This window comes from Bufo gargarizans, chromosome 10 (genome assembly GCF_014858855.1).
Source record: "Bufo gargarizans isolate SCDJY-AF-19 chromosome 10, ASM1485885v1, whole genome shotgun sequence".
In the NCBI taxonomy this organism is placed as follows: Eukaryota; Metazoa; Chordata; class Amphibia; order Anura; family Bufonidae; genus Bufo; species Bufo gargarizans.
In genome coordinates, this window is record NC_058089.1 from 17,934,276 (window position 1) to 17,959,710 (window position 25,435).

Sequence of the window (25,435 nt, forward strand, 5' to 3'; positions counted from 1 at the left end):
GAGGACTGAAAGAGAAAATATCTGGAGGAGATGTCACCTGTAAGTCACTAAATGCAAATGTTTATTCTGCGTCTCATCAGTGCTATAGTCACATGTACAACCTAAAAGGCCGCTTCCATTTTCGCTGCCACCTACAAGTATCACCCGGTGAAGGGCTCTTCCAGGTTGACATCTCTGGTATTTTATACATAGATTTTTTTCCTTTAAAATACCTATATATCCTGCACATGTAAAAAGTATGTGCAACTGATGGGTCATGCCTAAGGTGTACCCTAATGGGCATTATGGCAAGACAGTCCTGGGGTCCTTTTATTATAACCAGGTCTGTCCCTATAAAAACATCGGCCCCAGTAATTGTGGTGATTGGGCTGATGGTGAGGTGACAACGGCGGCCCCCTCCTAGCACCCTTAGGGGTTAAACCGGGATCGGATATTTCACTGTATATGTACATCGCTCTGCTGCCAGAATGTCCTGTGCGGGAAGGGATTAGAGAACCTTTCACTCTAAAGTCTTCAGTAAATAGAAGTCCCTGCAGCATCTACATTTTGTCAAGTTGCTGAAATTTTGATTTGTTCGTTACTTCTGTTTTTGAAAAAGCCGGGTGACAACTAACAAGGGTACAAATGCTACAGAGGTTGTCACCCGGCCTTCCTTGAAAATGGAATGCCAAAATGACCATTAGAAAGACTGGTTGACGACCACTGTGCCAGCTTTAATGCTGGCCATATTAGTTTTAAATGTATTTGGAAGTCTGGGGTCTGCATTCATTTTGGGGGTATGATGAAAGGGTCTAAATTAATTTTGCGGTTCTGAAACCCTCAGGTAAGGGTACGTTCACATCTGCAGCATCCAGGATCTGTCAGGAGTTTTCCGGATCTGGCATAGATAGTGCCACACAGACTATAATGGGATTCAACCACTTTTTCCGGCGAAATGCCGGCTTTCGAACGACGGCACTCATGCCAGAAAGCAGCCGGCTCCCGTTATAGTCTATGGGGTCGTGCAGTATGTGGAACTATCTGGCTATGCTGGATCTAGAGAACTCCGGCAGGCTATTCTCTACCAGGAACAGCCTACCGGATCCGAGATGCCACAGATGTGAACGTACTCTTACACTTAACTGTGTGCTACCGTTGGCTTGGGTGAAAATAGAAATGCTGGTCGGCCCCCAAAAATATTTATGCTCAGGGGCTTCCAACCAACCTAAACCGTCCCTGCCTCTCATGGTCTCTATGTCCCCATTCAATGGAAGTTTGTTTTTCTCTGTGGGTAATTTGAAGGGTTCACAACAGGGCATTTGGTGAGATTCCATGGCTATAGACCTGAAGGTGTATCCTGCAAACGGGATACTCCATTTGGGTTGATCTTCTGAGAGATTGAGATTATTTGGAACTTCTTTTTAAGCTCACGCTCTTGTGATGATTAAAAAGGTTTCCAGCCCCTTATCAGTTTTTGACTCTCCACCCTGCAGAAACTGTCAAGTGAGGTGTACTGACCTGCTCCCCAGTGCTCGATTCTGGCTCCTTGGGTCCACTGTTGTCTTCTCTGGACATCCAGTGCTGCAGTCAATGACGTGTACTCCAAGCAGCGCGCCAACCACGGTGGTGGCCTGTGCCTCAAGTGACACGTTACAATGTCACTCCTTATGTGACAGCCACATCTCCTGGAGCGACTGCAGCTGATCTAACCAGCATCATTTTGGTTTATGATGCAGTCATTGAACTGAATGGAGTGCAGCACGACTCACAACTTGCAGTGACTAAGACTCCAGAATCGCAAAAAAAAATCATCCAACACTGTCTTTGCGGTTCTGACCCCATTCAGTTCAATGACTGCACTGCTGCACAGCGATCTTTGGTCATGCGACAGGTATCACAGCCAAGATCACGATGTAGCCCCAACCTAAAGGATATGTGCACCTTCACAACCAATGCCTCCAACATAAAAAATAATTAATCCATATTGATTTTAAAAGAAAATCTACTATTTTGTGTATACAGGTTCCATGCAGCACAAGGAGTCTCCATGGTAAGAGACTTAAAACATTAATGCGTCATAATTTGTCACCGCCTACGATTTAATTTTGCCAGGATCCATCCGATACCTAGAACGCCTTTTAACTGTGCAGCTCTTGTGTGGATGCTAGATTGGCCGGGATGTTATAAAGGCCAGGGAGAGGATATAAAATACATATGTACATATTGACTTAAGTGGAAGCGGCACTGCCTAAATCCCAGAGTCCAGAATCACCTGCAGACTCCATGTCAGCTACTGAACGAACACGAAGTGCATTACTTATAGATTATAGATCAGCAACCTTCGGCACTCCAGCTATTGTGAAACTACAATTCCCAGCACGCTCCATTCATTTCTGAGAGTTCCTAAAAGAGCAGAGCAAGTATGCATGCTGGGAGTTGGTTTCACAACAGCTGGAGTGCCGGAGATTGCCTATCCCTGCTTTAGAGGGTGCAGAGGTGCCAGTCGCACCCGTGTCCAGGACCCTTGTGCCAAATAAGAAGTCGCTACTTTGGGAGGATGGGGGAGCCGTTATGGATTTTGCAGTGGGGCCCTTTACATGATTCCTCTCTTGCTAGCTAGCAATGCAATGCTCACGGAGATCGGATCAATCCCCAGTGAAGCCACATGGTCTGCCCCCATGGTACATGCACCTTTGGTGAACGCTACCGGACAGGCCAGAGCTGCGAGTGTCTGTCAGACAGAAAGGCTGGGCATAGGACATTTTTGATACATGAGCCCCCTAGTTTTTGTTTTCATATATGATAAATTCAGTCCGTTAATATGACCGGCCATGCTTCCTTGCTTAGCTGTCCAGTAGCCAGTGCAAACTTTTTTTGTGGCGAGGAGAACTACTGGGCATATGATAATCGGATTATTATATTCCGCTGGCGAGAGACAATCTATTTCGGGGGCATTCTGCACCGAGGAGGATGAGTGGGATTGTCAAAGAAATATTGTTAACCCCTCCAGCCCTGAAGCATGTAGTCTTACAGCACTAAGAGTAATGCAGGTAAACTAGATATGGGCTTTTAAGGTAGAGCAGAGCTGAGATTGCCATTTCACATAGTATGGGATCCATTCAACATGGGTTTTTTTCCCCATAGGACTGCAGGTAAACCGTTACCCCCATAGACCGCCAATGTATACATCTGACGAGCCCACTGACTATCAATAGCCTAATGTATAGCAAAAGAGTACCCCGTTAGCTGGTATACGCCACCATACCTTGGCCTTGGCTCTAGCATATCCCCCATGCTTGTCAATGTGACTGTATAAAAAAAGAAAACTCATACCGTGCAGAATACGTCCCCCCCCCCCCCCATGGCGTATGTATGGAGCAGGGGTAGGCAACCTCGAGCACTCCAGCTGTTGTGAAACTACAACTCCCAGCATACATACTTGCTCTGCTCTTTGTAGACCTTACATAGAAATGAATGGCGCATGCTGGGAATTGTACTTTCACAACAGCTGGAGTGCCGAAGGTTGCTGACCCCTGGTATAGAGGGAATATATGGGGCAGTGTCCAAACGTAATGCAGGACCTTGACCACTAGAATGAGGTGACAAATTCATCCCCGCTACATTTTACGCTAGTAAAGCCCAAGTAAAGACAAGTCTAAACTCCCAATGGATTTCACGGCAGTGATGGGGTTAAAACGATTTGACAGTTTTTTTTATAAAATTCCCAAAGGGGCCGTTATCCGGCTGCCGATACGCCGGGGCTCCACGTAGAGGTGATCTACAAGGTGGACGTGACATATGTTACATAGGTACAAGGTGGAAGAACATCTGCCACTTACCAAGGTGTCCGGCTGGATGTAGCCGATGTCTTCAATGGCTTTGATGTTGATGATGTGGACACCTTTCTCCTGATCAGAAGTGACGTGGTACTTCTCGTTCTCCTTCATGGTGTCATGTAAACTTTCTCCAGGCTGAACCTTCAAGCCTCTGCATGCAGCGTGCTGGTCTGCAAGACACAAGGGTACGACATCCAACTGAGGCAGTGATCTGAGCCCGTCTCTCCCACGCCTCTAAAAAACCTGCTCTCCCAAGCTCAGCCTCTCTTGACTTCTTCCTCGCTCTGCCCAGCAGCGAGTCAAGTCCTCCAGGGAAATTCATTGTCAAAGTGAATTACTCAGCAAAGGGCTAATTAAATCACGCATTTGTTTATTAAAGGGCGGCCCTCCTTCCTCCAAAGTTTTCTAGTGGGGGGGGGGGGGGGGGTGTTCTGGATTAGGATGCGTTGCAGTGGCAGGTGACTGACACAACTCGGCAGCACCCAAAATCAGATTGGGATCAGAGTCCTCCCCTGTCCTAAGCCACCTGTACCTGTTTAAAGGAGCAGTAAAGTTTTAAAGTACCCACAAAGGGGATGTTCCATGATTTAATGTCAAATATGAACAAATATCGGACATCGTATAGCACATGACCATCTCATTGTAACAAATGTATTGATGTCCAGGTGCTTTCTCAAATGTTAGGTAAATTCTATTATGGCTTTTTAGAATGGAACTGATACAAAAAGTATATCTAAAAGTTACTGAAGAATAATATTTACTTTGTGAAACAGAATATCCCTTTAAATGTAGTGATTTTTATTTATTTATTTTTTTATACAATATTACCAGTAAATTGAGTCAGATTGTAAACTGCATAGTGCATTATAATCTTCTACTGATCCTGGATTACAGCCTGCAATACACTTCAGAGCTGCACTCACTATTCTGCTGGTGGAGTCGCTGTGTACATACATTACTTATCCTGTACTGATCCTGAGTTACATCCTGTATTATACTCCAGAGCTGCACTCACTATTCTGCTGGTGGAGTCGCTGTGTACATACATTACTATCCTGTACTGATCCTGAGCTACATCCTGTATTATACTCCAGAGCTGCACTCACTATTCTGCTAGTGGAGTCACTGTGTACATACATTACTTATCCTGTACTGATCCTGAGTTACATCCTGTATATCCAGAGCTGCACTATTCTGCTGGAGCAGTCACTGTGTACATACATTACATTACTTATCCTGTACTGACCCTGAGTTACATCCTGTATTATACTCCAGAGCTGCACTTACTATTCTGCTGGTGGAGTCGCTGTGTACATACATTACTTATCCTGTACTGATCCTGAGCTACATCCTGTATTATACTCCAGAGCTGCACTCACTATTCTGCTAGTGGAGTCGCTGTGTACATACATACTTATCCTGTACTGATCCTAAGTTACATTCTCAGAACTAAGTGGAATACTGAGTGCAGCTCTGGAGTATAATACAGATGTAACTCAGGATCAGTACAGGTAAGTAGGTTGTAATGTAACTGCCCAGCAGAATAGTGAGTGCAGCTCTGGAGTATAATACAAGATGTAACTCAGGATCAGTACAGGATAAGTAATGTATGTACACAGTGACTGCACCAGCAGAATAGTGAGTGCAGCTCTGGAGTATAATACAGGATGTAACTCAGGATAAGTAATGTAATGTACACAGTGACTGCACCAGCAGAATAGTGAGGACTCTGTTTTGCCACATAGAAAACAGTTTTCCACAGAATCTTTACAATATCAAGGAGGATCATCCTGGTGATGGATTATCAGGGTGTTGGTCCCATTATAGATCTTAATAGGGAAAACCAGCCAAAGTGACCATTTCTTCTCACATACACACAAACTGATCCTACTCGTGGAGATCTGTTACTTTGGCTCACTGTAGATTTCCAAACCCCAAATTAATTTATATAGACACTGAAATCAGTGTCTATAGAACACGTGAGCAGAACACAGTGGCATCACTTTCTATAATGTGTGTTCTCTGTGTTGGATATCCTGTACAGTATGTGTAGTGTCCCTTTAAGTAGCTCCCTTGACAGAATGACGGTCTACCCATTACAGGAAACACTGCGGAGCCCCAGTGTTATTAAAGGGTTAAGGGTAAATTTATGTAGTTCACATCCTCTTCTGAGTCCCAAGATATTTGGGGAATTTTAGACATAAATAATATTGTAGCTAAAGTTTCAAAAGATATAGAATGAGCTAAAAAACTAACAAATCTGCGGCAAAACAAAGATAAAAATAGAAAACCATCTCAATGTCTCCTGATATGTCTCATGAATGGGATGATGAAAGTTACAAGAACTAGCAAACATTACACTGCTGTGGTTCGTCAGTTGCAGGGAAACTACTACTTACAGCAAGCACTAAGCCAGGGTATAATAGGAGTTGTAGTTTTACAATGGCAACATCTACAAATCAATCACGACACAGGGCAACATCATCACTGACCTCCACATTCAAAGTGATTTTGTAACTTTGTCAGGGTGTATGGACATCATGGAGGAGGTAGGTCTCCTGCTTAAGGACCTCTCTACGACACAACAACAAGCTGTTCTCACTGTGGTCCACGTGGCTGTCCCTGTATTCATTTGAATGGCTGGCATGTGATACTACATTTTCCCTGTAGTGGCCGCTATACCACAACATCCTCAGTTGGGGGTTTTCTGAAGCCACACCCATTGTGATCAGCTGATCACTGCCAACTTCATTTACAGGGAGTTGGCCCATTTTGGGGCTTTAGGCCTCTTTCACACGTTTTATTTATTTTTTTCCATTTGCGGGCCGTTTTTTTTGCATTCCGTATACGAAACCATTTATTTCAATGGTTCTGCAAAGAAACCCAAACAATGTATGCATTTTCGGAAGTCCCATAGCGGTGAATGAATAGCGGCCCTAGGGACCCCATTCTGGAGATCGATGTGGGTTCCACATTGATTTTTGGCATCGAAAATTACAAATTATGGTATCTGCACTGTAACGTGTGACTTTTCTCCCTTCTTGGTTCTTTGAAACAGTTGGTGGATTTACTCAGAGGGGGCACGGTCAGAAACATCCCAAGAGATTTATTATTTCTGAAAAAAATGTGGCAAAGAGCAACACTATAGATTTCTGTCCTTTTTAGGACAGTCCAAGATGTGCAAACTTTATTAAGAATTTGGCACAATTTGCTCCAATTCCTCCGACGGTCAGCCATTTGAAGGGTCGTTGTGCTGGGACGAGCGCTGGTGGTCTCTTCATAGTCTACCAAGCACAGCGCCGTACATCCCGTAGTGGCTGTGCTGGGTATTGCAGCTCAATCGCATTCACTTTGACTGATGGACGGGGCATCACTGGCCAAGGAATAGGCTGTAGTGCTCATCCAGTTGCCATAGCCCCTTCCAACAGCTGATCGGCAGGGTTGCCAAGTGTCGGACCCCCACCGATCAGCGCCACCCTGTTAAGGCTTTGTTCACATTTCCACTCAAATTTTTTCAAATTGCTGAGAAAGATTGTGCCACGTACTACATTGTTCTTCCTGTCAAACTGGTGGACATTTGACAAACTCGCTCTCCTGCCGCAGCCACTGTCTGAGAAATATAATATTTTATAGATGCCCATTCAAAAACCCCCATACCCATGAGGTCCGTATGATATTATAGGTTTGTGTTCTTTAAGCAACTTATTTGTATATCATCCATATGGAGGTTATAGAGACGTGAACTACTCGGTGCCCCCTCTATTAGCCAGGAGAACTAGTGGCGCTCCTTCCTGGGCGTGACCCTTGCATGCATTACACAGGAGGACCAATGCAAGGGGAAATACAAATTAACTGGGTCTCTCGCAGTGGCCGCTGGTCACCAAGCCTCCAAGTAACAGAACCCCTGAGATCAGCTACTGAAAAGGTTTTGCTGGTAGCAACCCCTACGGCCTCCAAACTATCATAGCTCTTGGTTATCAATGTCCTTGTTCTGACTAAAAACAGGAAGAGGGGAAGGTTTGGCTAAATTCTTTGTATTTTGATGAAATAATTAGTGTTTCTTAAAGCTATTTTTGTGACCTAATGTTTCCCTTCGGACCCTGCTCCAAGATATCCAGCTGCTTTAGCTCTAAAGGTTGTTTGAGAGACTCCTTTCAAGAATATTGTCTGATGCCACATATAGAAATGCCTGAAGATGAGATGGTTGGGGGGAGAGGGAGGTCTTCATGATCTGGGCCTAATTAAAGGAGCCCCAGTGGTCAGACCGCTTCGGCACACATTGCTTGTTATTAGTGCAATCAAAATCAATGGTTCTCGATGGAGAGTAATTATGAGGGTCAGTAATAATACAACTAACCTCTGTCCATCCCCTGTATTAGTAGTGCTGTTCTCCTCCTTTCCCTTTTTCTTCAACAGTTTTAACTGACTAGTCCTCGCCAGCCTGCAGCCCCACCTCTATAGCATGGGATCTACAGTACTGAGAACAGCCAAGCAAGTGTGCATCTTGGGAGTTGTAGTTTTACCACAGCTGGAGTGCCTAGAGGTTAGGCCATCACAGACCTACTGCGATACTACCATGGCTCCACTGGCCCACCAGGAGCAATATTAGACTATGACGGGAGAGAATACACAAGGAAAGACACGCAAAATACATAGTCCGTGTAGGACCCATGCTACCCATAGCTGGATGCTAGGGCTAACAGAAAATACTTGGTATTGCTCTCGTTATATGTAGATAAGAGCAAAGCACTTTGCCAATCTCCCCCCATAAAAAGTTGCACAGTTGGGACAATTCCTTTCCATTAGAAGGGTCACCACTATATCTGTCAATCACAGCAATGAGCTACAATCTGTGAAAGAACCGGTCAGCAGGTGTTAAATTCTCCTACAGCGCCACCACAGGGGAAATGAAGCTTTACATGCGGCCTATTTAAATGAAGGCATCATCTGTGTAAGGCCTCATGCACACAACCGTTGTTTCATTCCGTGTCCGTTGTTCCGTTTTTCGTGATTTTCTGCGGACCCATTGACTTTTAATGGGTCCATTGAAAACTCGGCTAATGCACCGTTTGTCATTCGCGTCCGTGATCCGTGGTTTCAGTCCGTCAAAAAAATATAACCTGTCCTATTTTTTTTTCACGGAAAACGGTTCGCGGACCCATTCAAGTCAATGGGTCCGTGAAAAAACGCAAAGCACACAAGATTGTCATCCACGTCCGTTTTTTTTTTTCCTATCATTTGCATGGCAAACTTGACTTAGATTTTTTTTTTTTTACTTTCCTTCATGTCTGGAGATCCTCCAAAAATAAAGGAAGAGACACGGAAACAAAAACGGACATGGAACAACAGAACCCCTTTTTGCGGACCGCAAAATAATACTGTCGTGTGCATGAGGCCTAATGCAGGCTCCTCTGGAGACAGTCGCTCTGTGAAGCCAATATCTCCTTTGACTAATAGTAGGGGCCCCCAATAAAGGAGATTCCTCTTTTAACTTAGAATGCCATAATAGGATATTTGGAAATTCATTTTTTAAACCAGACACCCATATATGGTGAAACTGAAAATGCAACCTGCCGCTCTGAGATAAGACCTTTTTTTTCTTTTTTTTTTCTTTTTAGCATTCTATGTTAATATGTAATATATACGTTATATACACTAAAATATAATTTGATACATACTGGCAATAGCAGATTAACAAATATGGGTAGTTTTGAAGGGCCAGGTGGCCAAAGATTTGCTGCACACTACAGTTTGTCCAAATTTATTGCCCTAAATTGAAGCAGAAAGTGGGACAAAACCACTTTGTGCAATAATTTCTGGCACAACTGAGTGCAGTACCTACAGAAGGACCAGCACAGATAGTCACGTGACCATATGGGTGCAGGTTCTCTCTGGGGACATGACCATATCTGTGCTGGTGTCTAAGCCTAAAGGAAGAGAAGCAGAGGTGAAGAGTGTGAACTGTGTTGTAACTGTATGGGGTCCGGGGTGTTGGTTTAGGGAGTGTGTTCTGAAAGCTGACTTTCTTTAGAGCGTTTGGTCTGGGGTGTGTATATTTAGAGGGGTCTGGTTAAAGGTCTTTTCTAGGAACTGTATTTGTTCCGCGGGTATGGTCTGGGCACTGTAATAATTTATGGGGTTTGGGGCTTGTATTTATTTAGGTGGTTTGGTCTTGGGTCTGTTTTTATTTTGGGGTCTGGTCTGAGGTCTGAATTTATTTGTGTTTCCATAGTAGCTAGAAATGGCTGCAGAAGAGAGGATCAAAGATTCCTGGGCAGCAAACTCTGCAGTCATCAGCAGAAGTAGTCATGGCGGTGTGGCCTGGAAGGAGAAGAAATGAGAGCATCTACAATCGGAGAAGATTTTGTCACATCTCCTGCTATGTGTCTGTAATAGTAGATCCTTTTATGCCAGAAAAAAATGTCGGGGTGTTCCAAGGCAAACTGACAACTGGGGGGTAAACATTCTTCTTTTGTCACCCTATGCAGTCTGATACTGTTGGCGAAGACTAGGCACTGTTATTGTGCAGAGGAACCCTTTAACAAGGTCTACTGGTTTGTGCTGAGTATAGACACTGTGGGGAGGGAAGGGGACATGTTTTGGGAATTGCCTAGGGCCTCTGTTTTAATTAATCCGCCACTTAATACAAACAATAGACTGCAATCCACTACATTATTATTATTTATTATTAAACAGCCATTCATTCCATAGCGCTGTACATATGATAAGGGCTCACATACATAATACAGACAATTGCACTAAGCATGAACTAGACGAGTTACAAACTGGTAAAGGAGAGAGGGCCCTGCGCATGAGGGCTTACAATCTACATGGTATGAGAGAAGGACACAGTAGGTGCGGGTGAAGTTGGTCATGGCGGTATAGAGGCAGCACGGTCACTGGTTGTAGGCTTGACTGAAGAGGTGGGTTTTTAGTTTTTTGAAGGATTCCACTGTAGGTGAGAGTCTGATATGTTGGGGTAGTGAGTTCCAGCGTGTGGGGGATGCACAGGAGAAATCTTGGAGGCGACTGTGGGAAGAGGTGAGAGAAGGAGGTCTTGTGAGGATCGGAGAGTGCATGTGGGGATGTATCGGGAAAGTATCTCAGAGATGTACGGAGGGGACAGGTTGTGGATGGCCTTGTATGTATTTGTTAGTATTTTGAATGGAATTCACTGGGCAATGGGGAGCCAGTGAAGGGATTCGCAGAGGGGAGAGGCATAGGAGTAACAGGGGGAGAGGTGGATTAGTCGGGAAGCCGAGTTGAGGATAGATTGGAGGGGTGCAAGTGTGCTAGATTGAAGGCCATAGAGGAGGATGTTGCAGTAGTCTAGATGGGAGATGATGAGGGCATGTACAAGCATTTTCGCAGACTCAAAGTTGAGGAAAGCGCGGATAAAGGAGATGTTTTTGAGTTGGAGGCGTCAGGTGGTGGAGAGGGCTTGGATGTGCGGTCGGAGGGAGAGGGCAGAATCCAAGGTCACTCCAAGGCAGCGGACTTGGTTGACCGGGGAGAGTGTGCAGCCATTGATCGTGATAGATAGATCTGTTGGGGGGGGTTGAGCAAGAAGGGGGAAAGATGATGAATTCTGTTTTATCCATGTTAAGTTTTAAAAAGCGAGAGAAGGAGGATATGGATGATGGGCATTGTGGTATTCTGGATACTAAGACGGTGATGTCTGGACCAGAGAGGTAGATCTGTGTGTCGTCAGCATAAGAGTGATACTGAAAGCCATGGGACTCTATGAGCTGTCCCAGCCCGAAAGTGTAGATGGAGAAGAGCAGTTGTCCTAGGAGAGAGCCTTGCGGTACACCAACAGAGAGGGAATGAGAAGAGGAGGTGGTGTGAGAGTGGGAGACGCTAAACGTCCGGTCTGTGAGGTATGATGTGATCCAGGAGTGGGCCAGGTCAGTGATGCCAAGAGATGAGCGTTGTAACAGTTAGTATCAAGTGGTTTTCCCACTGAGTGATCTTGAAGGAAATGACAACCATGTCCAGTCAGTAGGGGTCCTATAGGGAGCTGATCGGCGTCAAAAAGGCCTGCAGCTTACCTAGCACCACTGCCCTTTTTGTTCTACTAGCTGGCAGGAGTCACAGTACTACAACCCTCACCCATCTGACGTTAATGACTTATCCTATGAATGGGCGATCAATGTGTTTAGTGGGACGTTTACCTACCTCTAAATACAACTGGAGTCTAAACTAAATGTAATGGGGTGGACATTGGTCAGGGTGCTCAGCCACACTCACATGGGCATAACACCCAGCGTGCCTCCTAATTTTCCCATTTTTGCAAGGTAATTTGGACCATTGAACCTCACAGGGGTCAAGCCTATGTAAATCAAACCCAAAACGGGCATTCTGAAAGGCTCCCAGGCTGATCAGTGTGGGGCTTAAAGGGATCAGCAACCATGTTGTGAGATCCACTCTGGTGTTGAGTGTGGTTAGTGTGGACAGAAGGAAAGAGTGCGGGGGGGGGGGGGGGGGAATTCAGACCAATGAAAGGTATAAAACACATTAAGAATAATCTCATGCTTTCCATATCCTAGACTCTTTTGCTGCTGTAGGTGGTTGTGGCGAAGTACGGCATCATTGGAAGTTTTGCTATGGCGGCCCATAAATACTTGTATGACAGATGATGATGAGTAAATGCCTCTGAGATGTGACATGATGGGAGGGAAGTGAAGGATGGCAGTCTTGGTGGGTTTAGTCTCCCTGCTGTGTATATTTAAGATGTCATGCCATCCTGAGACCATCTGCATGACTCCAGTGCTATAGCAGCATTTCAGACATTTTGATCATCTGACATTTCCGGTAATGTGAGCGCTCAGAGTATTTGAGTTAGTATGTATGCGGCCTCCTTCATGTCTCTGGCAGAAGGACAGAAGTGACGCCTAACATAAGATCGCACACTCCCTGCCCTGAAAAATGCCAAGGATCCCTTGGTACAGGAAACAGTTCTGAAAATGAATATAGAATTTACTGTCTTGTTTTGTGCAGTTGGTAGAATAGTCTTGTAGCTAACCTCCATACATGTACCACGCGGGGGGCCTTCACTTAACACCCAGTTGCTTTGATCACATGGGCACAGTGGTTCTGATTGACAGTAACCACCCCGCAATGGCTGCTTAACCCCTGTAACACAGTGATCAATAGCAATTGCAGCATCACAAGACAGGGAGACTCCCTTTGCTTCCTGATCATTTAGCGCTAATGATATCGATTGCCGTGGCTGTTGGTTTTATGGCGAATTTAGGGTTGAGCGACTCAATTTGTCTCCTCAAACAGAGCTCTACACCTACGACAGGGTGCTGCTTGATTGACTGGGCTGGACAGCTTGCCTGACCCTGACAATTTTGCACCTGCGCCGCTGATCTGAGTGGCGGCGCAGATGCATAAGCTCTACAGCTACTGTGCATGTGCCTCTTCACTTCCTATTCGCAGCGCATGAACAGTCGTTGCTTTGGAAGTGGATGCAGGCAAGATGTTCAACCTGGTCAATCGAGCAGCAGGGGTGCGTCCTTAACTTCGCGGACACCCTGTCACAGGTGTAGAGCTCTGCTTGAAAACAAATCGATTTGCTCATCTGTAATTCTAATACATGGGTGTTCTTATTATATTGTGCTCCAAAAATAAAATTGAAAAGCAAAATTCCCTTATAGACAAAAAAGGAAGCAAACTTCTAAAATAACAAGTTTAAAGGGGTTATCCAGGAATTACAATTGAGGACGTATCCTAAGGATAGGTCATCAATTTTAGATTGCAAAATAACCGTGGAGCCCCCAGATATCCCTCAAAGGAAGGAAAACCGAGCAAAGGGGTGTCCGCATTACAGAGATCACCAAATCCACCAAATTAAGTGGCCCCTATGTCAAGATCCCACTCTTTTTTACAAGCTTTAAGGATGTGATGGGGAAGACCCAAGCCAGTTATCCATCCACAGACCGCTGTTTTGGGGTGTTTCCCCTCATCAGTGTGGAGTAGGATTCTGGCTAACCGGGAGCAATGCTTTGGAGACTACTCAAACAAAACAATAGCTGATTTTGGGGAGACCAGCTACAGCAAACACTGTGGAGCCTCATTTAAGAGTCTCAACACAGCAATCCAAAGTGCAAAGCTCGGGATCTTGACATAGGGGACACTTAATATGGTGGATTTGGTGATCTCTGTAATGGGGACACCCCTTTGCTCGGTTTTCCTTCCTTTGAGGGATATCTGGCTTTCACTGTGTTGAAGACCCATAACTGGGGCTCCACGGTTATTTTGCATATTACTGTTTCCCAGGGAGCTCTGCACTTTGGATTGCTGTGTTAAGACTCTTAAATGAGGCTCCACGGTGTAACTGATTAATTTTAGATTGGTGGGGGTCCGACACCTGGGTTCCTCACCGATCAGCTGTTAGAAAAGGGTGGGCCCCGCCACCTCTTCTTAGGCCAGGAGTCGGCAACCTTCTGTTGTGAAACTACAATTCCCAACATGCTCCAATTTCTATGGGCGGTCTGAGAAGAGCAAAGCAAGTATGCATGCTAGGAGTTGTAGTTTCACAACAACTGGAGTGCTGAAGGTTGCCTACCCCTGTCCTAGACCATGTGACGTCATGGTACATGACCTAGTGTAAGTTCAGCCCCATTCATGTCAATGGGACTGATCTGCAATACCAAGCAGAGCCACTATACAATGGAGGGCACTGTGCTTGGAAAGCTGTCGAGAGCCCACAGCGCACACCTGAGGATAGGTCATAATTATATTTACCAGGATAACCCCTGCTCACAGCTTACCAAGCACAGCCACAGCCACATCCATTGTATAGTGCCTGTGCTTGGTATTGCAGCCCAAGTCCATTCACTTGAATAGAACCGAGCTACAGGTTGCACTTTCTATACGTCAGGCTGATACTGTAGATGTCCTTGCTTTCTGCCACCTGTGATGATTTTTTTAATGCAGTTTTTAAGACAAACCTGAATGTGGAAACCTAGACTTAGGGCTCATTCAGACGGCCGTATGCTATCCGCAAAAATGCGGATCCGTTTTTTGGCGGATTAGATGCTGGCCTATTCACTTCTATGGGGCCCTTTTCTATTCCAAGGTTCCGCAAAATAAATGAAACATGTCCTATACTTGTCCGTGAAAATCAGGACATGGCCCTATTCAAGTCTATGGGTCAGCAAAAATACTGAATGCTATCCGTTTTTTTGCGGATCCGTAAAAAAACTGATAGCATTCAGTATTTTTGCGGACAGCATACGGCCGTCTGAATGAGCCCTTAAGGAGATGTGTAACCTCCTGCTGGGGAATTTAAAGGGCATCTGTCAGCAGTTTTGTACCCATGACACTGGCTGACCTGTTACAGGTGCACTTGGCAGCTGAAGGCATCTGTGTTGGTCCCATGTTCATATGTGCCCGCATTGCTCAGAAAAATATGTTTTAATATATGCAAATGAGCCTCTAGGAGCAACAGGGGCGTTACCATTACACCTAGAGGCTCTGCTCTCTCAAACTGCTGTGCCCTCTGCACTTTCATTAATAGGACCTGGCAGTGAAAACGTTATCACACCTGGTCCTGTCAAAGTGCAGAGGGTGCTGCAGTTGCAGAGAGAGCAGAGCCTCTAGGAATAATGACAACGCCCCCGTTTCTCCTAGAGGCTCATTTGCATATATTAAAACAAAATTTTTCTCAGCCACGTGGGCACATAGGAACACGGGACCAACACAGATGTCTTCAGCTACCAAGCGCACATGTAACAGGTCAGCCAGTGTCATAGGTACAAATCTGCTGACAGATGTCCTTTTAATGGGACATCCGTGGCTAAGACCGTTAAAAGGGTAGTCCTATGTGGGCCTTTTACAGCATATTGATAGAATATGCCATAAATGACTGATAAGAGTGGATCCCAGAGGTGAGATGCAAACCTATCTGATGACCAGGGCCCTGCCGTGAATGGAGAGCAGGCGATGGCACATTCAAAAATATCTGGTCCATAGCAGTGACGTGCACAGTATCATTGTAATCTATGATGCTGTGTTCTCCCCGGGACATATGTCTTGGAGGGCATACGGTCATGTGCAAGGGCCCTAAGTCAGGCTCCACTTATAATCCCTTGTCCAGCACAATTTGTATATCGTTGCATACCATGGTGTGCATGGCAAAACATTATAATATGTTGGTCACCAGTTACTGGTGATACAAGGGAATAGTTTGTGGAAGTGGGTGCTAAGTGCTCCAATACTCCTCATTGGGGCATCGCCATACAAGCTGACTTGCAATACCAGGCTAGAGAAGCTGTTTCAAGGGGAAAAAACATTTTCTACTTCTGGAAAACCCCTTTAAGCAACTGTCTGATCTGACTATCTAGTTTTGATCATTCCCTGCACCTGACCGCTCTCCTGACTTGCAACTGCTTGCATCCCCCATGTAATAACCATTCTGGAGCATCTATTCTTATTACTCTATGTTGTGCCATTCCTATATTATTCCTGCTAGAAATTTATAAATGCAGTGTGCAGTGAAGGTCCATCTGGGTGTCACCAGTTGGAGGTGTTTGCTTGCACAGTGGGTCTTTTCAATCAGTTCTGCCAGTGTCGAATTGGGAAGGGACACACCCCAAACTGGTAACACCCAGCTGGACCTTCATTGCAAACTGTTAGCAATTCATTCATAACTCCCAGCAGGAATAATAAAGGAACAGCTCAACACATAGTCATAAAAAAAGAATGCTCCGGAATTATTACATGGGGAATGCAAGTAGTAACTAAAACAGACATGTCAGGAGAGGGGACGGGTCGTCTTGAACCTGAACAGAATAGGCATGACAAGTCCTGGTGACCATAGATGAGGTCTTTGATGCCAGCTGTTTATTGCCTCTTCCACTGAACAATGATATGCTGTCAGACTGAATCCTACTAGATGCCAGCCTAGGACTACGCCCTGAAAGTAATCAAAGCCTTTTAATGGACAAATATCCTGGTGTGCCATAGTATATCATTGCCCCTGCTCTGCGGGCGTTACTTTGTTGAGCAGTTATTTTAATTCTTTCTGTGGTTGGTTTCTTATGTATCCCGGATATAAAGTATTATTTTTACTGGGTATGAATCACGTACAGGGTGTGTGAATATCCTGAAAGGTTTTCCATAGATTCCATGAAGTGTTTACGGGTGGTGACCATGGTGTCCGGGCAGAGTGTGAATTTGGATGATGGGCACATTGCTTCTACAATAATCATACCATACAATACCCAACATCCACCAGACAGCTGCCTAAATAACGGCGCCGCTTCTATCATCCACTGCAGAAAGACAATACTATACAGTGCCTAAGTAGCATGGTCATACAATGCCAAAGTAAATACCGCCATAGTAGTATACTCTCCAAGTTTCTGGCAGATGTGTCTGGGGAAATTTGGTAGTGCTGTGTATTCAGGGGTGGACTAGGAACTTAAAGGGGTTGTCCCACGAAAAGTGTTCTCCAGTTTTCAAACCAGCACCTGCATCTGAATACTTTTGTAATTGCATGTAATTAATAATGTAGAATAGCCAGTGAGTTATCCAATAAAATATATCTGTATAGTGCCACCTGCTGTTTGCCTTTTTTCTTATTTCTTTGACCTGCTTTCTGAGAAGGCTTCAATTGCCTCCAGAGCTGTGATAGGCAGAGCATGGACACGCCCCTTAAGTTGTGATGGGAAGAGCATGGACACGCTCCTTGAGCTGTGATGGGAAGAGCATGGACGCGCCCCCTGAGCTGTGATGGGAAGAGCATGGACGCGCCCCCTGAGCTGTGATGGGAAGAGCATGGACGCGCCCCCTGAGCTGTGATGGGAAGAGCATGGACGCGCCCCCTGAGCTGTGATGGGAAGAGCATGGACGCGCCCCCTGAGCTGTGATGGGAAGAGCATGGACGCGCCCCCTGAGCTGTGATGGGAAGAGCATGGACGCGCCCCCTGAGCTGTGATGGGAAGAGCATGGACGCGCCCCCTGAGCTGTGATGGGAAGAGCATGGACGCGCCCCCTGAGCTGTGATGGGAAGAGCATGGACGCGCCCCCTGAGCTGTGATGGGAAGAGCATGGACGCGCCCCCTGAGCTGTGATGGGAAGAGCATGGACGCGCCCCCTGAGCTGTGATGGGAAGAGCATGGACGCGCCCCCTGAGCTGTGATGGGAAGAGCACGGACGCGCCCCCTGAGCTGTGATGGGAAGAGCACGGACGCGCCCCCTGAGCTGTGATGGGAAGAGCACGGACGCGCCCCCTGAGCTGTGATGGGAAGAGCACGGACGCGCCCCCTGAGCTGCAGCGGGAAGAGCACGGACGCGCCCCCTGAGCTGCAGCGGGAAGAGCACGGACGCGCCCCCTGAGCTGCAGCGGGAAGAGCACGGACGCGCCCCCTGAGCTGCAGCGGGAAGAGCATGGACGCGCCCCCTGAGCTGCAGCGGGAAGAGCATGGACGCGCCCCCTGAGCTGCAGCGGGAAGAGCATGGACGCGCCCCCTGAGCTGCAGCGGGAAGAGCATGGACGCGCCCCCTGAGCTGCAGCGGGAAGAGCATGGACGCGCCCCCTGAGCTGCAGCGGGAAGAGCATGGACGCGCCCCCTGAGCTGCAGCGGGAAGAGCATGGACACGCCCCCTGAGCTGCAGCGGGAAGAGCATGGACACGCCCCCTGAGCTGCAGCGGGAAGAGCATGGACACGCCCCCTGAGCTGCAGCGGGAAGAGCATGGACACGCCCCCTGAGCTGCAGCGGGAAGAGCATGGACACGCCCCCTGAGCTGCAGCGGGAAGGACACAGTGTTGAATTGTAATACCGTACTGTTGCCCTGGCCAGGTGCATATGTATTTCATGCTCCAAGCATTCATTAATTAATGCTGAGAGGATCAGATCTTTATGTACCCAACTGGCAGCCGTGAGGAAGGCTCAGGCAGCCCCCCAAGCATTGGCCCACCAAGAAATTTCATTGTGGGGTCTATGGCCAGTCCACCCTTGGGTGTATGTGCCTCTATAAGTCTTTACTCAGTGTTTGAGCAAAAATAAAGGCTCGTTTTTAGGGCTCATGCACATGAACCTATATTTTTTGTCCGCATCCGATACGCCCCCGAACCCCTGACGAAGCTGCATTACAGCGAAACATGTCGGGTGGGGACTAGTGTTAGGCGCATTTATTTTTAGGCAGGTTACTAGTGGTCTGGTCTTGAGTACATAGAAATATATTCAGTACGCAATTCGCAATGAATGCAATTGCATGAGGGGGGGCGGGTGTCAATGCTACAGCCTAATTGGCAATAAAGATGCAGTGAATAAGCAATGCACATATGAGTGAAGATCGTGGAGACAGGAATATATATAATTTCATTGATTTGGGATCAAACCAATCCATATCTCCCAGTAAGGACCTATCCCACTCAGAACATTGCAACTGCATATAGAAGGTGTAGCCATTCACCCCCCCCCCCCCCCTTTGCAACATTGTTGAGGGGATTAGAAGAAAAAGCAACTTGGGCCTCTTTCACACTTGCGTTGTCCGGATCAGTCGTGTACTCAATTTGCCAGAATTACACGCCGGATCCGGAAAAACGCACGTGAACTGAAAGCATTTGAAGACTGATCCGTCTTCAAAATGCTTTCAGTGTTACTATGGCAGCCAGGACGCTATTAAAGTCCTGGTTGCCATAGTAGTAGTGGGGAGCAGTATACTTACCGTCCGTGCGGCTCCCGGGGCGCTCCAGAATGACGTCAGAGCGCCCCATGCGCATGGATGACGTGCCATGCGATCACATCATCCATGCGCGTGGGATGCCCTGACGCCACTCTGAAGCGCCCCGGGAGCCGCACGGACGGTAAGTATGCTGCTCCCCACTACACTTTACCATGGCAAACAGGACTTTAGCGTCCCGGCAGCCATGGTAACCATTCAGAAAAAGCTAAACGTCGGATCCGGTAATGTGCCGAAACGACGTTTAGCTTAAGGCCGGATCCGGATTAATGCCTTTCAATGGGCATTAATTCCGGATCCAGCCTTGCGGCAAGTGTTCAGGATTTTTGGCCGGAGCAAAAAGCGCAGCATGCTGCGGTAGTTTCTCCGGCCAAAAAATGTTCCGGTCCTGAACTGAAGACATCCTGATGCATCCTGAACGGATTTCACTCCATTCAGAATGCATTAGGATAAAACTGATCAGGATTCTTCCGGCATAGAGCCCCGACGACGGAACTCTATGCCGGAACAGAACAACGCAAGTGTGAAAGAGCCCTTAGAAACCAGCACAGTACCTGGGAGTTTTAATGTATTGTGGGGTTATGGTTTACTAGAGACCATGTTTTAATTGATCTAATAAAGTTTACACCTTTTAGTTTACAATAAGTAGTGCCCCTACAGGGATTTTCGGTCTTGTGACCGGTTGTATATTGGATCGGACCCGTTCACTTAAATGGGGCCTTAAAAGATGCGGACAGCACACCGTGTGCTGCCCACATCCGTTTTTCCGTTCCTAGCACCCGCAAAAATATAGCACATAATAGACAAGGATAGGACTGTTCTTTTATGGGCCGGATGTTCCTTTCCGCAAAATACGGCCATGTGCATGAGCAACAACAAAATAAATCAGGAGTACAAGAGTGTGCAGTCGGGACATCGCGCTCCGTGTGTGAGCGTGATCCTCCATTCTAGACACTGCTTGTCTTGCAGGAGAGCAGGGCATTATACTGATTTACAATACTGTGTGCCTCTGTATGACCTTATTGCTACAGAATCTTAGTAGCTGCAGCGGAAAGGACATGCCTCTTAACACGTTAAGGACCTTCGACAAGAATGCTCGTCCTAACTGGCCAACCCAGGGAGCTACAAAACGGCAATAGAGACTGTCCTTTCCTTTGTACACTATAAGAAGGTACCTGGAATCATCGTGGATGGAAGGTATGTGTCACCAAGGTTCCTGGCCTCGGTGAAATAAGAGGTGGTATTTTATGTGTCAGCAGCAGCTATTGCTAATTGACACCTACAAATTTAGCATGGCTGTTATAGCTGATCCAGGATGGCTCTTACTGGGAGTAGTCAAAGTGCTGGGTGGGTGACTACTCCCCATGTTCCAGGCTGGGTTTTGTCAGGCATAAAAACCAGCCAGCACTGCCAGGTGTGTGGATTTACCTCCCTCTGACAGGAATCTGTGTGCTGTGAACTGAGGGCTGTGCTGGGATTTGAGGTTTGAGCCGGGCTGAAGGACTCGGGTCCCTCTAAAGGCGAACAGGCCGCCTATGGACATGACGAGGCTGAACTGCTAACAGGGGTGTGAATTAACACCCAGGAGAAAAGGTGACTTTTATTGTTTATGGACTTTCCTTGTGTGTGAACAAACACCAAGCCACCTGCGTTTGGTGATAGCACCTTATCTGCATTTTGTTATACACCAATGTGTAAATACACACCGCTGTTTGATTCAAGAACTGTGTACTTTGCCTCTATACTGCATCCGCTAGTCCTAACTTCCAGAGCGAATCCCCACACCACATTCACACTTACAGCCGTGCTCACACATATAGCTGCGGCTATGTACGCTGCACATGTCCTGTAACCTTTTGCCACTCCTTAGTCCCTCTGCCTCCTGGCTAGTGCCACGTAAAGATCTTGTGGAACCCTTAAGACTGCCTTTGACCTTGAAGCTGCGCGGGCAGGTGAGTTCTTGGTTGGCCTGGTTTCGTCGGGATGGTACTTCTCCTCCTTCTTTCTTGAGTTCATACCAACACCTCCTGGTACGGGATAGCAAGCTTGTCCTGAACCAGTATGAAGTTAATGGTACAGTTTGGTTACCTCATCGTTGATGTCCATGCCTGCCGGGTGCCAGTGCTGTCAGCTTGGCTCTGTTTCGGAGTTAGTTGTTTATCATATTATAACAAACTCTTGGGAATGAACTGCAATGGAGGTCTATGGTGAATTTTACTCAGTGTAGTGGTTATATATATATTTGTGTTCGGATCGGCTATCAGAAAGGTGTCCCTAACCTATCTAACCCTATCTTGCAACAAGCAGTAGAATTGTGCCGTAACTGCTGCTGTAGGGCAGCCTAAAGGGGGCCACCCCTATATTAAGTGACTGTAAGATGGCGTGGGTGGGTGGGTGAAATCAGCTGAATCGTCGTCAGCCTAGGCCTACAGGAGCCTATAAATAGCCTAGTACCCAACCAGCCTGGCCTCACAGGTGCAAGTAAGTAGCCGTGTAATCAGCCTCTCCTCTCACAAATACAGCAAAATACTTTTGCTTAATACATATATGATGATGCAATATTTTATCTGGTTTTAGAGCGAGTCGCTTTTACTTACCATATAGACTAGGCTTAGAGCTAAAGGGCATCCTTTTTATGGCCGATGTCTAATAAGACAATTTATTCTTCCTCTAATTAAGTATTTAAGTCTATAAACAGGTAGGTCTGTTGATCAAGGATGCAGATAGAGACATTCAGAGATACGACTGGGTTCACAAATTCTGTCGTTAAGATTTAGTTTTCTGGCAGAATCTAAGGCCCCCTGCACACTATCAGGATTGCGTGCGGATTTGCGTGCGGAAAATCCGCACCGTAGGTCATGTACATTGTATTCTATGAGAATTTGAAATTCTCAATGCACACGATGCGGATTTTGACCTGCGGTGCGGATTTTAAGATCCGCGACATGTCAATTAATTATTTTTTTCCTGACCAGATTTTCTTCATAGAACGTGTGCATGTACCCTAAAAGTTTCAGTCTCGGGTTTGTTCCTGATTCTATGAAATGGTATTTTTATCCAATGATAAATATCTAAGATATGTTGTCCTTAGACTTGGTCCCCCCCCCCTAAATTATAATTTGGTACGTCTCCTGTGCTGTCATGAGGGATGAACTGGAAAATCGGAATTAGACTTATAGGTAATTAGCTTTCCAGAGATTCCCTCACGACAGCACCCGTACATTCCCTCCGTTACTAACTTCTATGTAATTATTGCATATAAGATTTTCTGACTATTTTAATGAATCAGTTGCATCCATCCTGGTGTAGTGATCTGGAAAAACACTGGTGAGTGGAGGTGGGAGGGGACCTTTTTAACCTCTGTTTCCTGTCCCAAGAAGGTCAAAGGGGAGCATCCTCCTGTTGTCATGAGGGAATCTCTGGAAACCGAATTACCAGTAAGTCTAATTCCTAATTTTTGTCACCTTTACATCATAAAAAGTGTAATAGCAAATGATCAAAAAGTCATACGCACCCCAAAATAGTGCCAATCAAACCATCATCTCATCCCGCAAAAATAATACCCTACCTAAGACAATCACCCAAAATATAAAAAATATAAAATATGGAGACATTAAAACATGATTATTTTTTTTTTGTTTAGAAAATGCTGTTGTTGTGTAAAACGTAAATAAATTAAAAAGTATACATATTGGGTATCGTCACAACCGTAATAACAAATATAATAAAAAAAAAAAAAAGCCATTATTTTTTCACCTTACATCACAAAAAGTGTAATACCAAGAGATCAAAAAGTTACAAGCACCCCAAAATCATTCCAATCAAACCGTCATCTCATCCAGCAAATAATGAGCCCCTACAGTCGCCCCCCAAAAAAAAAAACTGGCTTTCAGAATATGGAGACACTAAAAAATAAAAAAATAAATAAAAATGCTTTATTATGTAAAATTGAAACAAACAACCAAAAAAAGTCATATTTAGTATTGTCATGTCCGTAACAACCTGCTCTATAAAAATACCACATGATCTAAACTGTCTGATGAACATTGTAAATAATAACGGTGAAATAAAATAAATAAAAACTGTGCCAAAACAGCTATTTTTTTTTTATTACCTTGCCTCACAAAAAGTGTAATCTAGAGCAACCAAACTTCATATGTAACCTAAAATAGTGCCAACAAAACTGCCACCTTATCACGTAGTTTCCAAAATAGGGTAATCTTTGGGGGAGTTTCTACTGTAGGGATGCATCGGGGGGGTCTTAAAATGTGACATGACAGCTTAAAATTATCCCAGTGAAATCTGCCTTCCAAAAACCATATGGCGTTCCTTTCCTTCTGTGCCCTGCTGTGTGCCCGTACAGCAGTTTACAACGACATATGGGGTGTTTCTGTAAACTACAAACTATAAATCTGCCAAAAAAGTGAAATTCGGAAATCTCATGTCAATTTTCCATGAATTCTTGTGAAACACCTAAAGGGTTAACAAAGTTTGTAAAATCAGTTTCGAGTACCTTGAGGGGTGTAGTTTCTAAAATGGGATCACTTTTTGGGAGTTTCTTCTCTAGGGGTGCATCAGGGGGGCTTCAAATGTGAAATGGCAGCTTAAAATTATCCCAGTGAAACCTGCCTTCCAAAAACCACATGGCGTTCCTTTCCTTCTGCGCAATGCTGTGTGCCCGTTCAGCAGTTTATGACCACAAATGGGGTGTTTCTGTAAACTACAGTAATCGGGGCATAAATATTGAGTTTTGTTTGGCTGCTAACCCTTGCTCTGTTAGCGGAAAAAATTGATTAAAATGGAAAATCTGCCAAAAGTTAAATTCTGAAATTTCATCTCAATTTTCAATTAATTCTTGTGGAACACCTAAAGGGTAACAAAGTTAGTAAAATCAGTTTTGAATACCTTGAGGGGTGTAGGTTTCTATTATGTAAGCCTCACAAAGTGACTTCAGACCTGAACTGGTCCTTAAAAAGTGGGTTTTGGAAATTTTCTGAAAAATTTCAAGATTTGCTTCTAAGCCTTCTAACGTCCCCAAAAAAATAAAATGGCATTCACAAAATGATCCAAACATGAAGTAGTCATATGGGGAATGTAAATTAATTATTTTTGAAGTTATTACTATCTATTTTAAAGGTAGAGAAATTGAAATTGCTTATTTTTTCCAAATTTTGGGTCAATTTGGTATTTTTTTTATAAATAAAATTTTGACTCAATTTTACCACTGTCATGAAGTGCAATATGTGATGAGAATGGCCTGGATAAGTAAGAGCATTTCAAAGTTATTACCACATAAAGTAACACTGGTCAGATTTGCAAAAAATGGCCTGGGCAGGAAGGTGAAAACTGTCCCGGGGTTGAAAGGGTTAAGGTGAAAAATGGCTGGGTCCTTAAAGGGGTTGTCCAGGTTCAGAGCTGAACCTGGACATCCCTCCATTTTCACCCCGGCAGCCCCCCTGACATGAGCATCGGAGCAGTTCATGCTCCGATGCTCTCCTTTGCCCTGCGCTAAATCGCGCAGGGCAAAGGCATTTTTCTGAGTTCCGGTGACGTACCGGGGCTCTCTATGGGGCTGACAGGAACCCCGGTGACGTCACCGGCACTGATGGGCGGGATTTGGCTCTGCCCTAGCCAGTAAAACGGCTAGGGCAGAGCTAAAGCCCGCCCCTCAGAGCCGGTGACGTCACCGAACACACTGCTGGGCGGAAGTTACCACCCGGCAGTGTGTTATTGTAAACACAAGAGCCTGTGCCCTGCGCGATCTAGCGCAGGGCACGGGAGCGCATCGGAGCATGAGATGCTCCGATGCCAGGCTCAGGAGGGCTGCCGGGGTGAAAATAAGGGTATGTCCGGGTTCAGCTCTGAACCCGGACAACCCCTTTAAGGGGTTGAGCTGTCATCTTGAAATGCATCTAGCAGA

At 45.7% G+C, this 25,435-nt stretch overlaps 1 protein-coding gene across 4 annotated transcripts in view; it reads right to left on the bottom strand.

Annotated features, from left to right (window-relative positions):
• The window catches only part of ANO1 (anoctamin 1), a 153,764-nt gene that overhangs the window by 93,580 nt on the left and 34,749 nt on the right, over positions 1 to 25,435 (bottom strand). For all 4 annotated transcript variants that reach the window (XM_044269758.1, XM_044269756.1, XM_044269757.1 and 1 more), the window contains exon 2: positions 3,819 to 3,985. In XM_044269758.1, the coding sequence (XP_044125693.1) occupies positions 3,819 to 3,985 (167 nt within the window). The remainder of the gene's footprint in view (positions 1 to 3,818; positions 3,986 to 25,435) is intronic.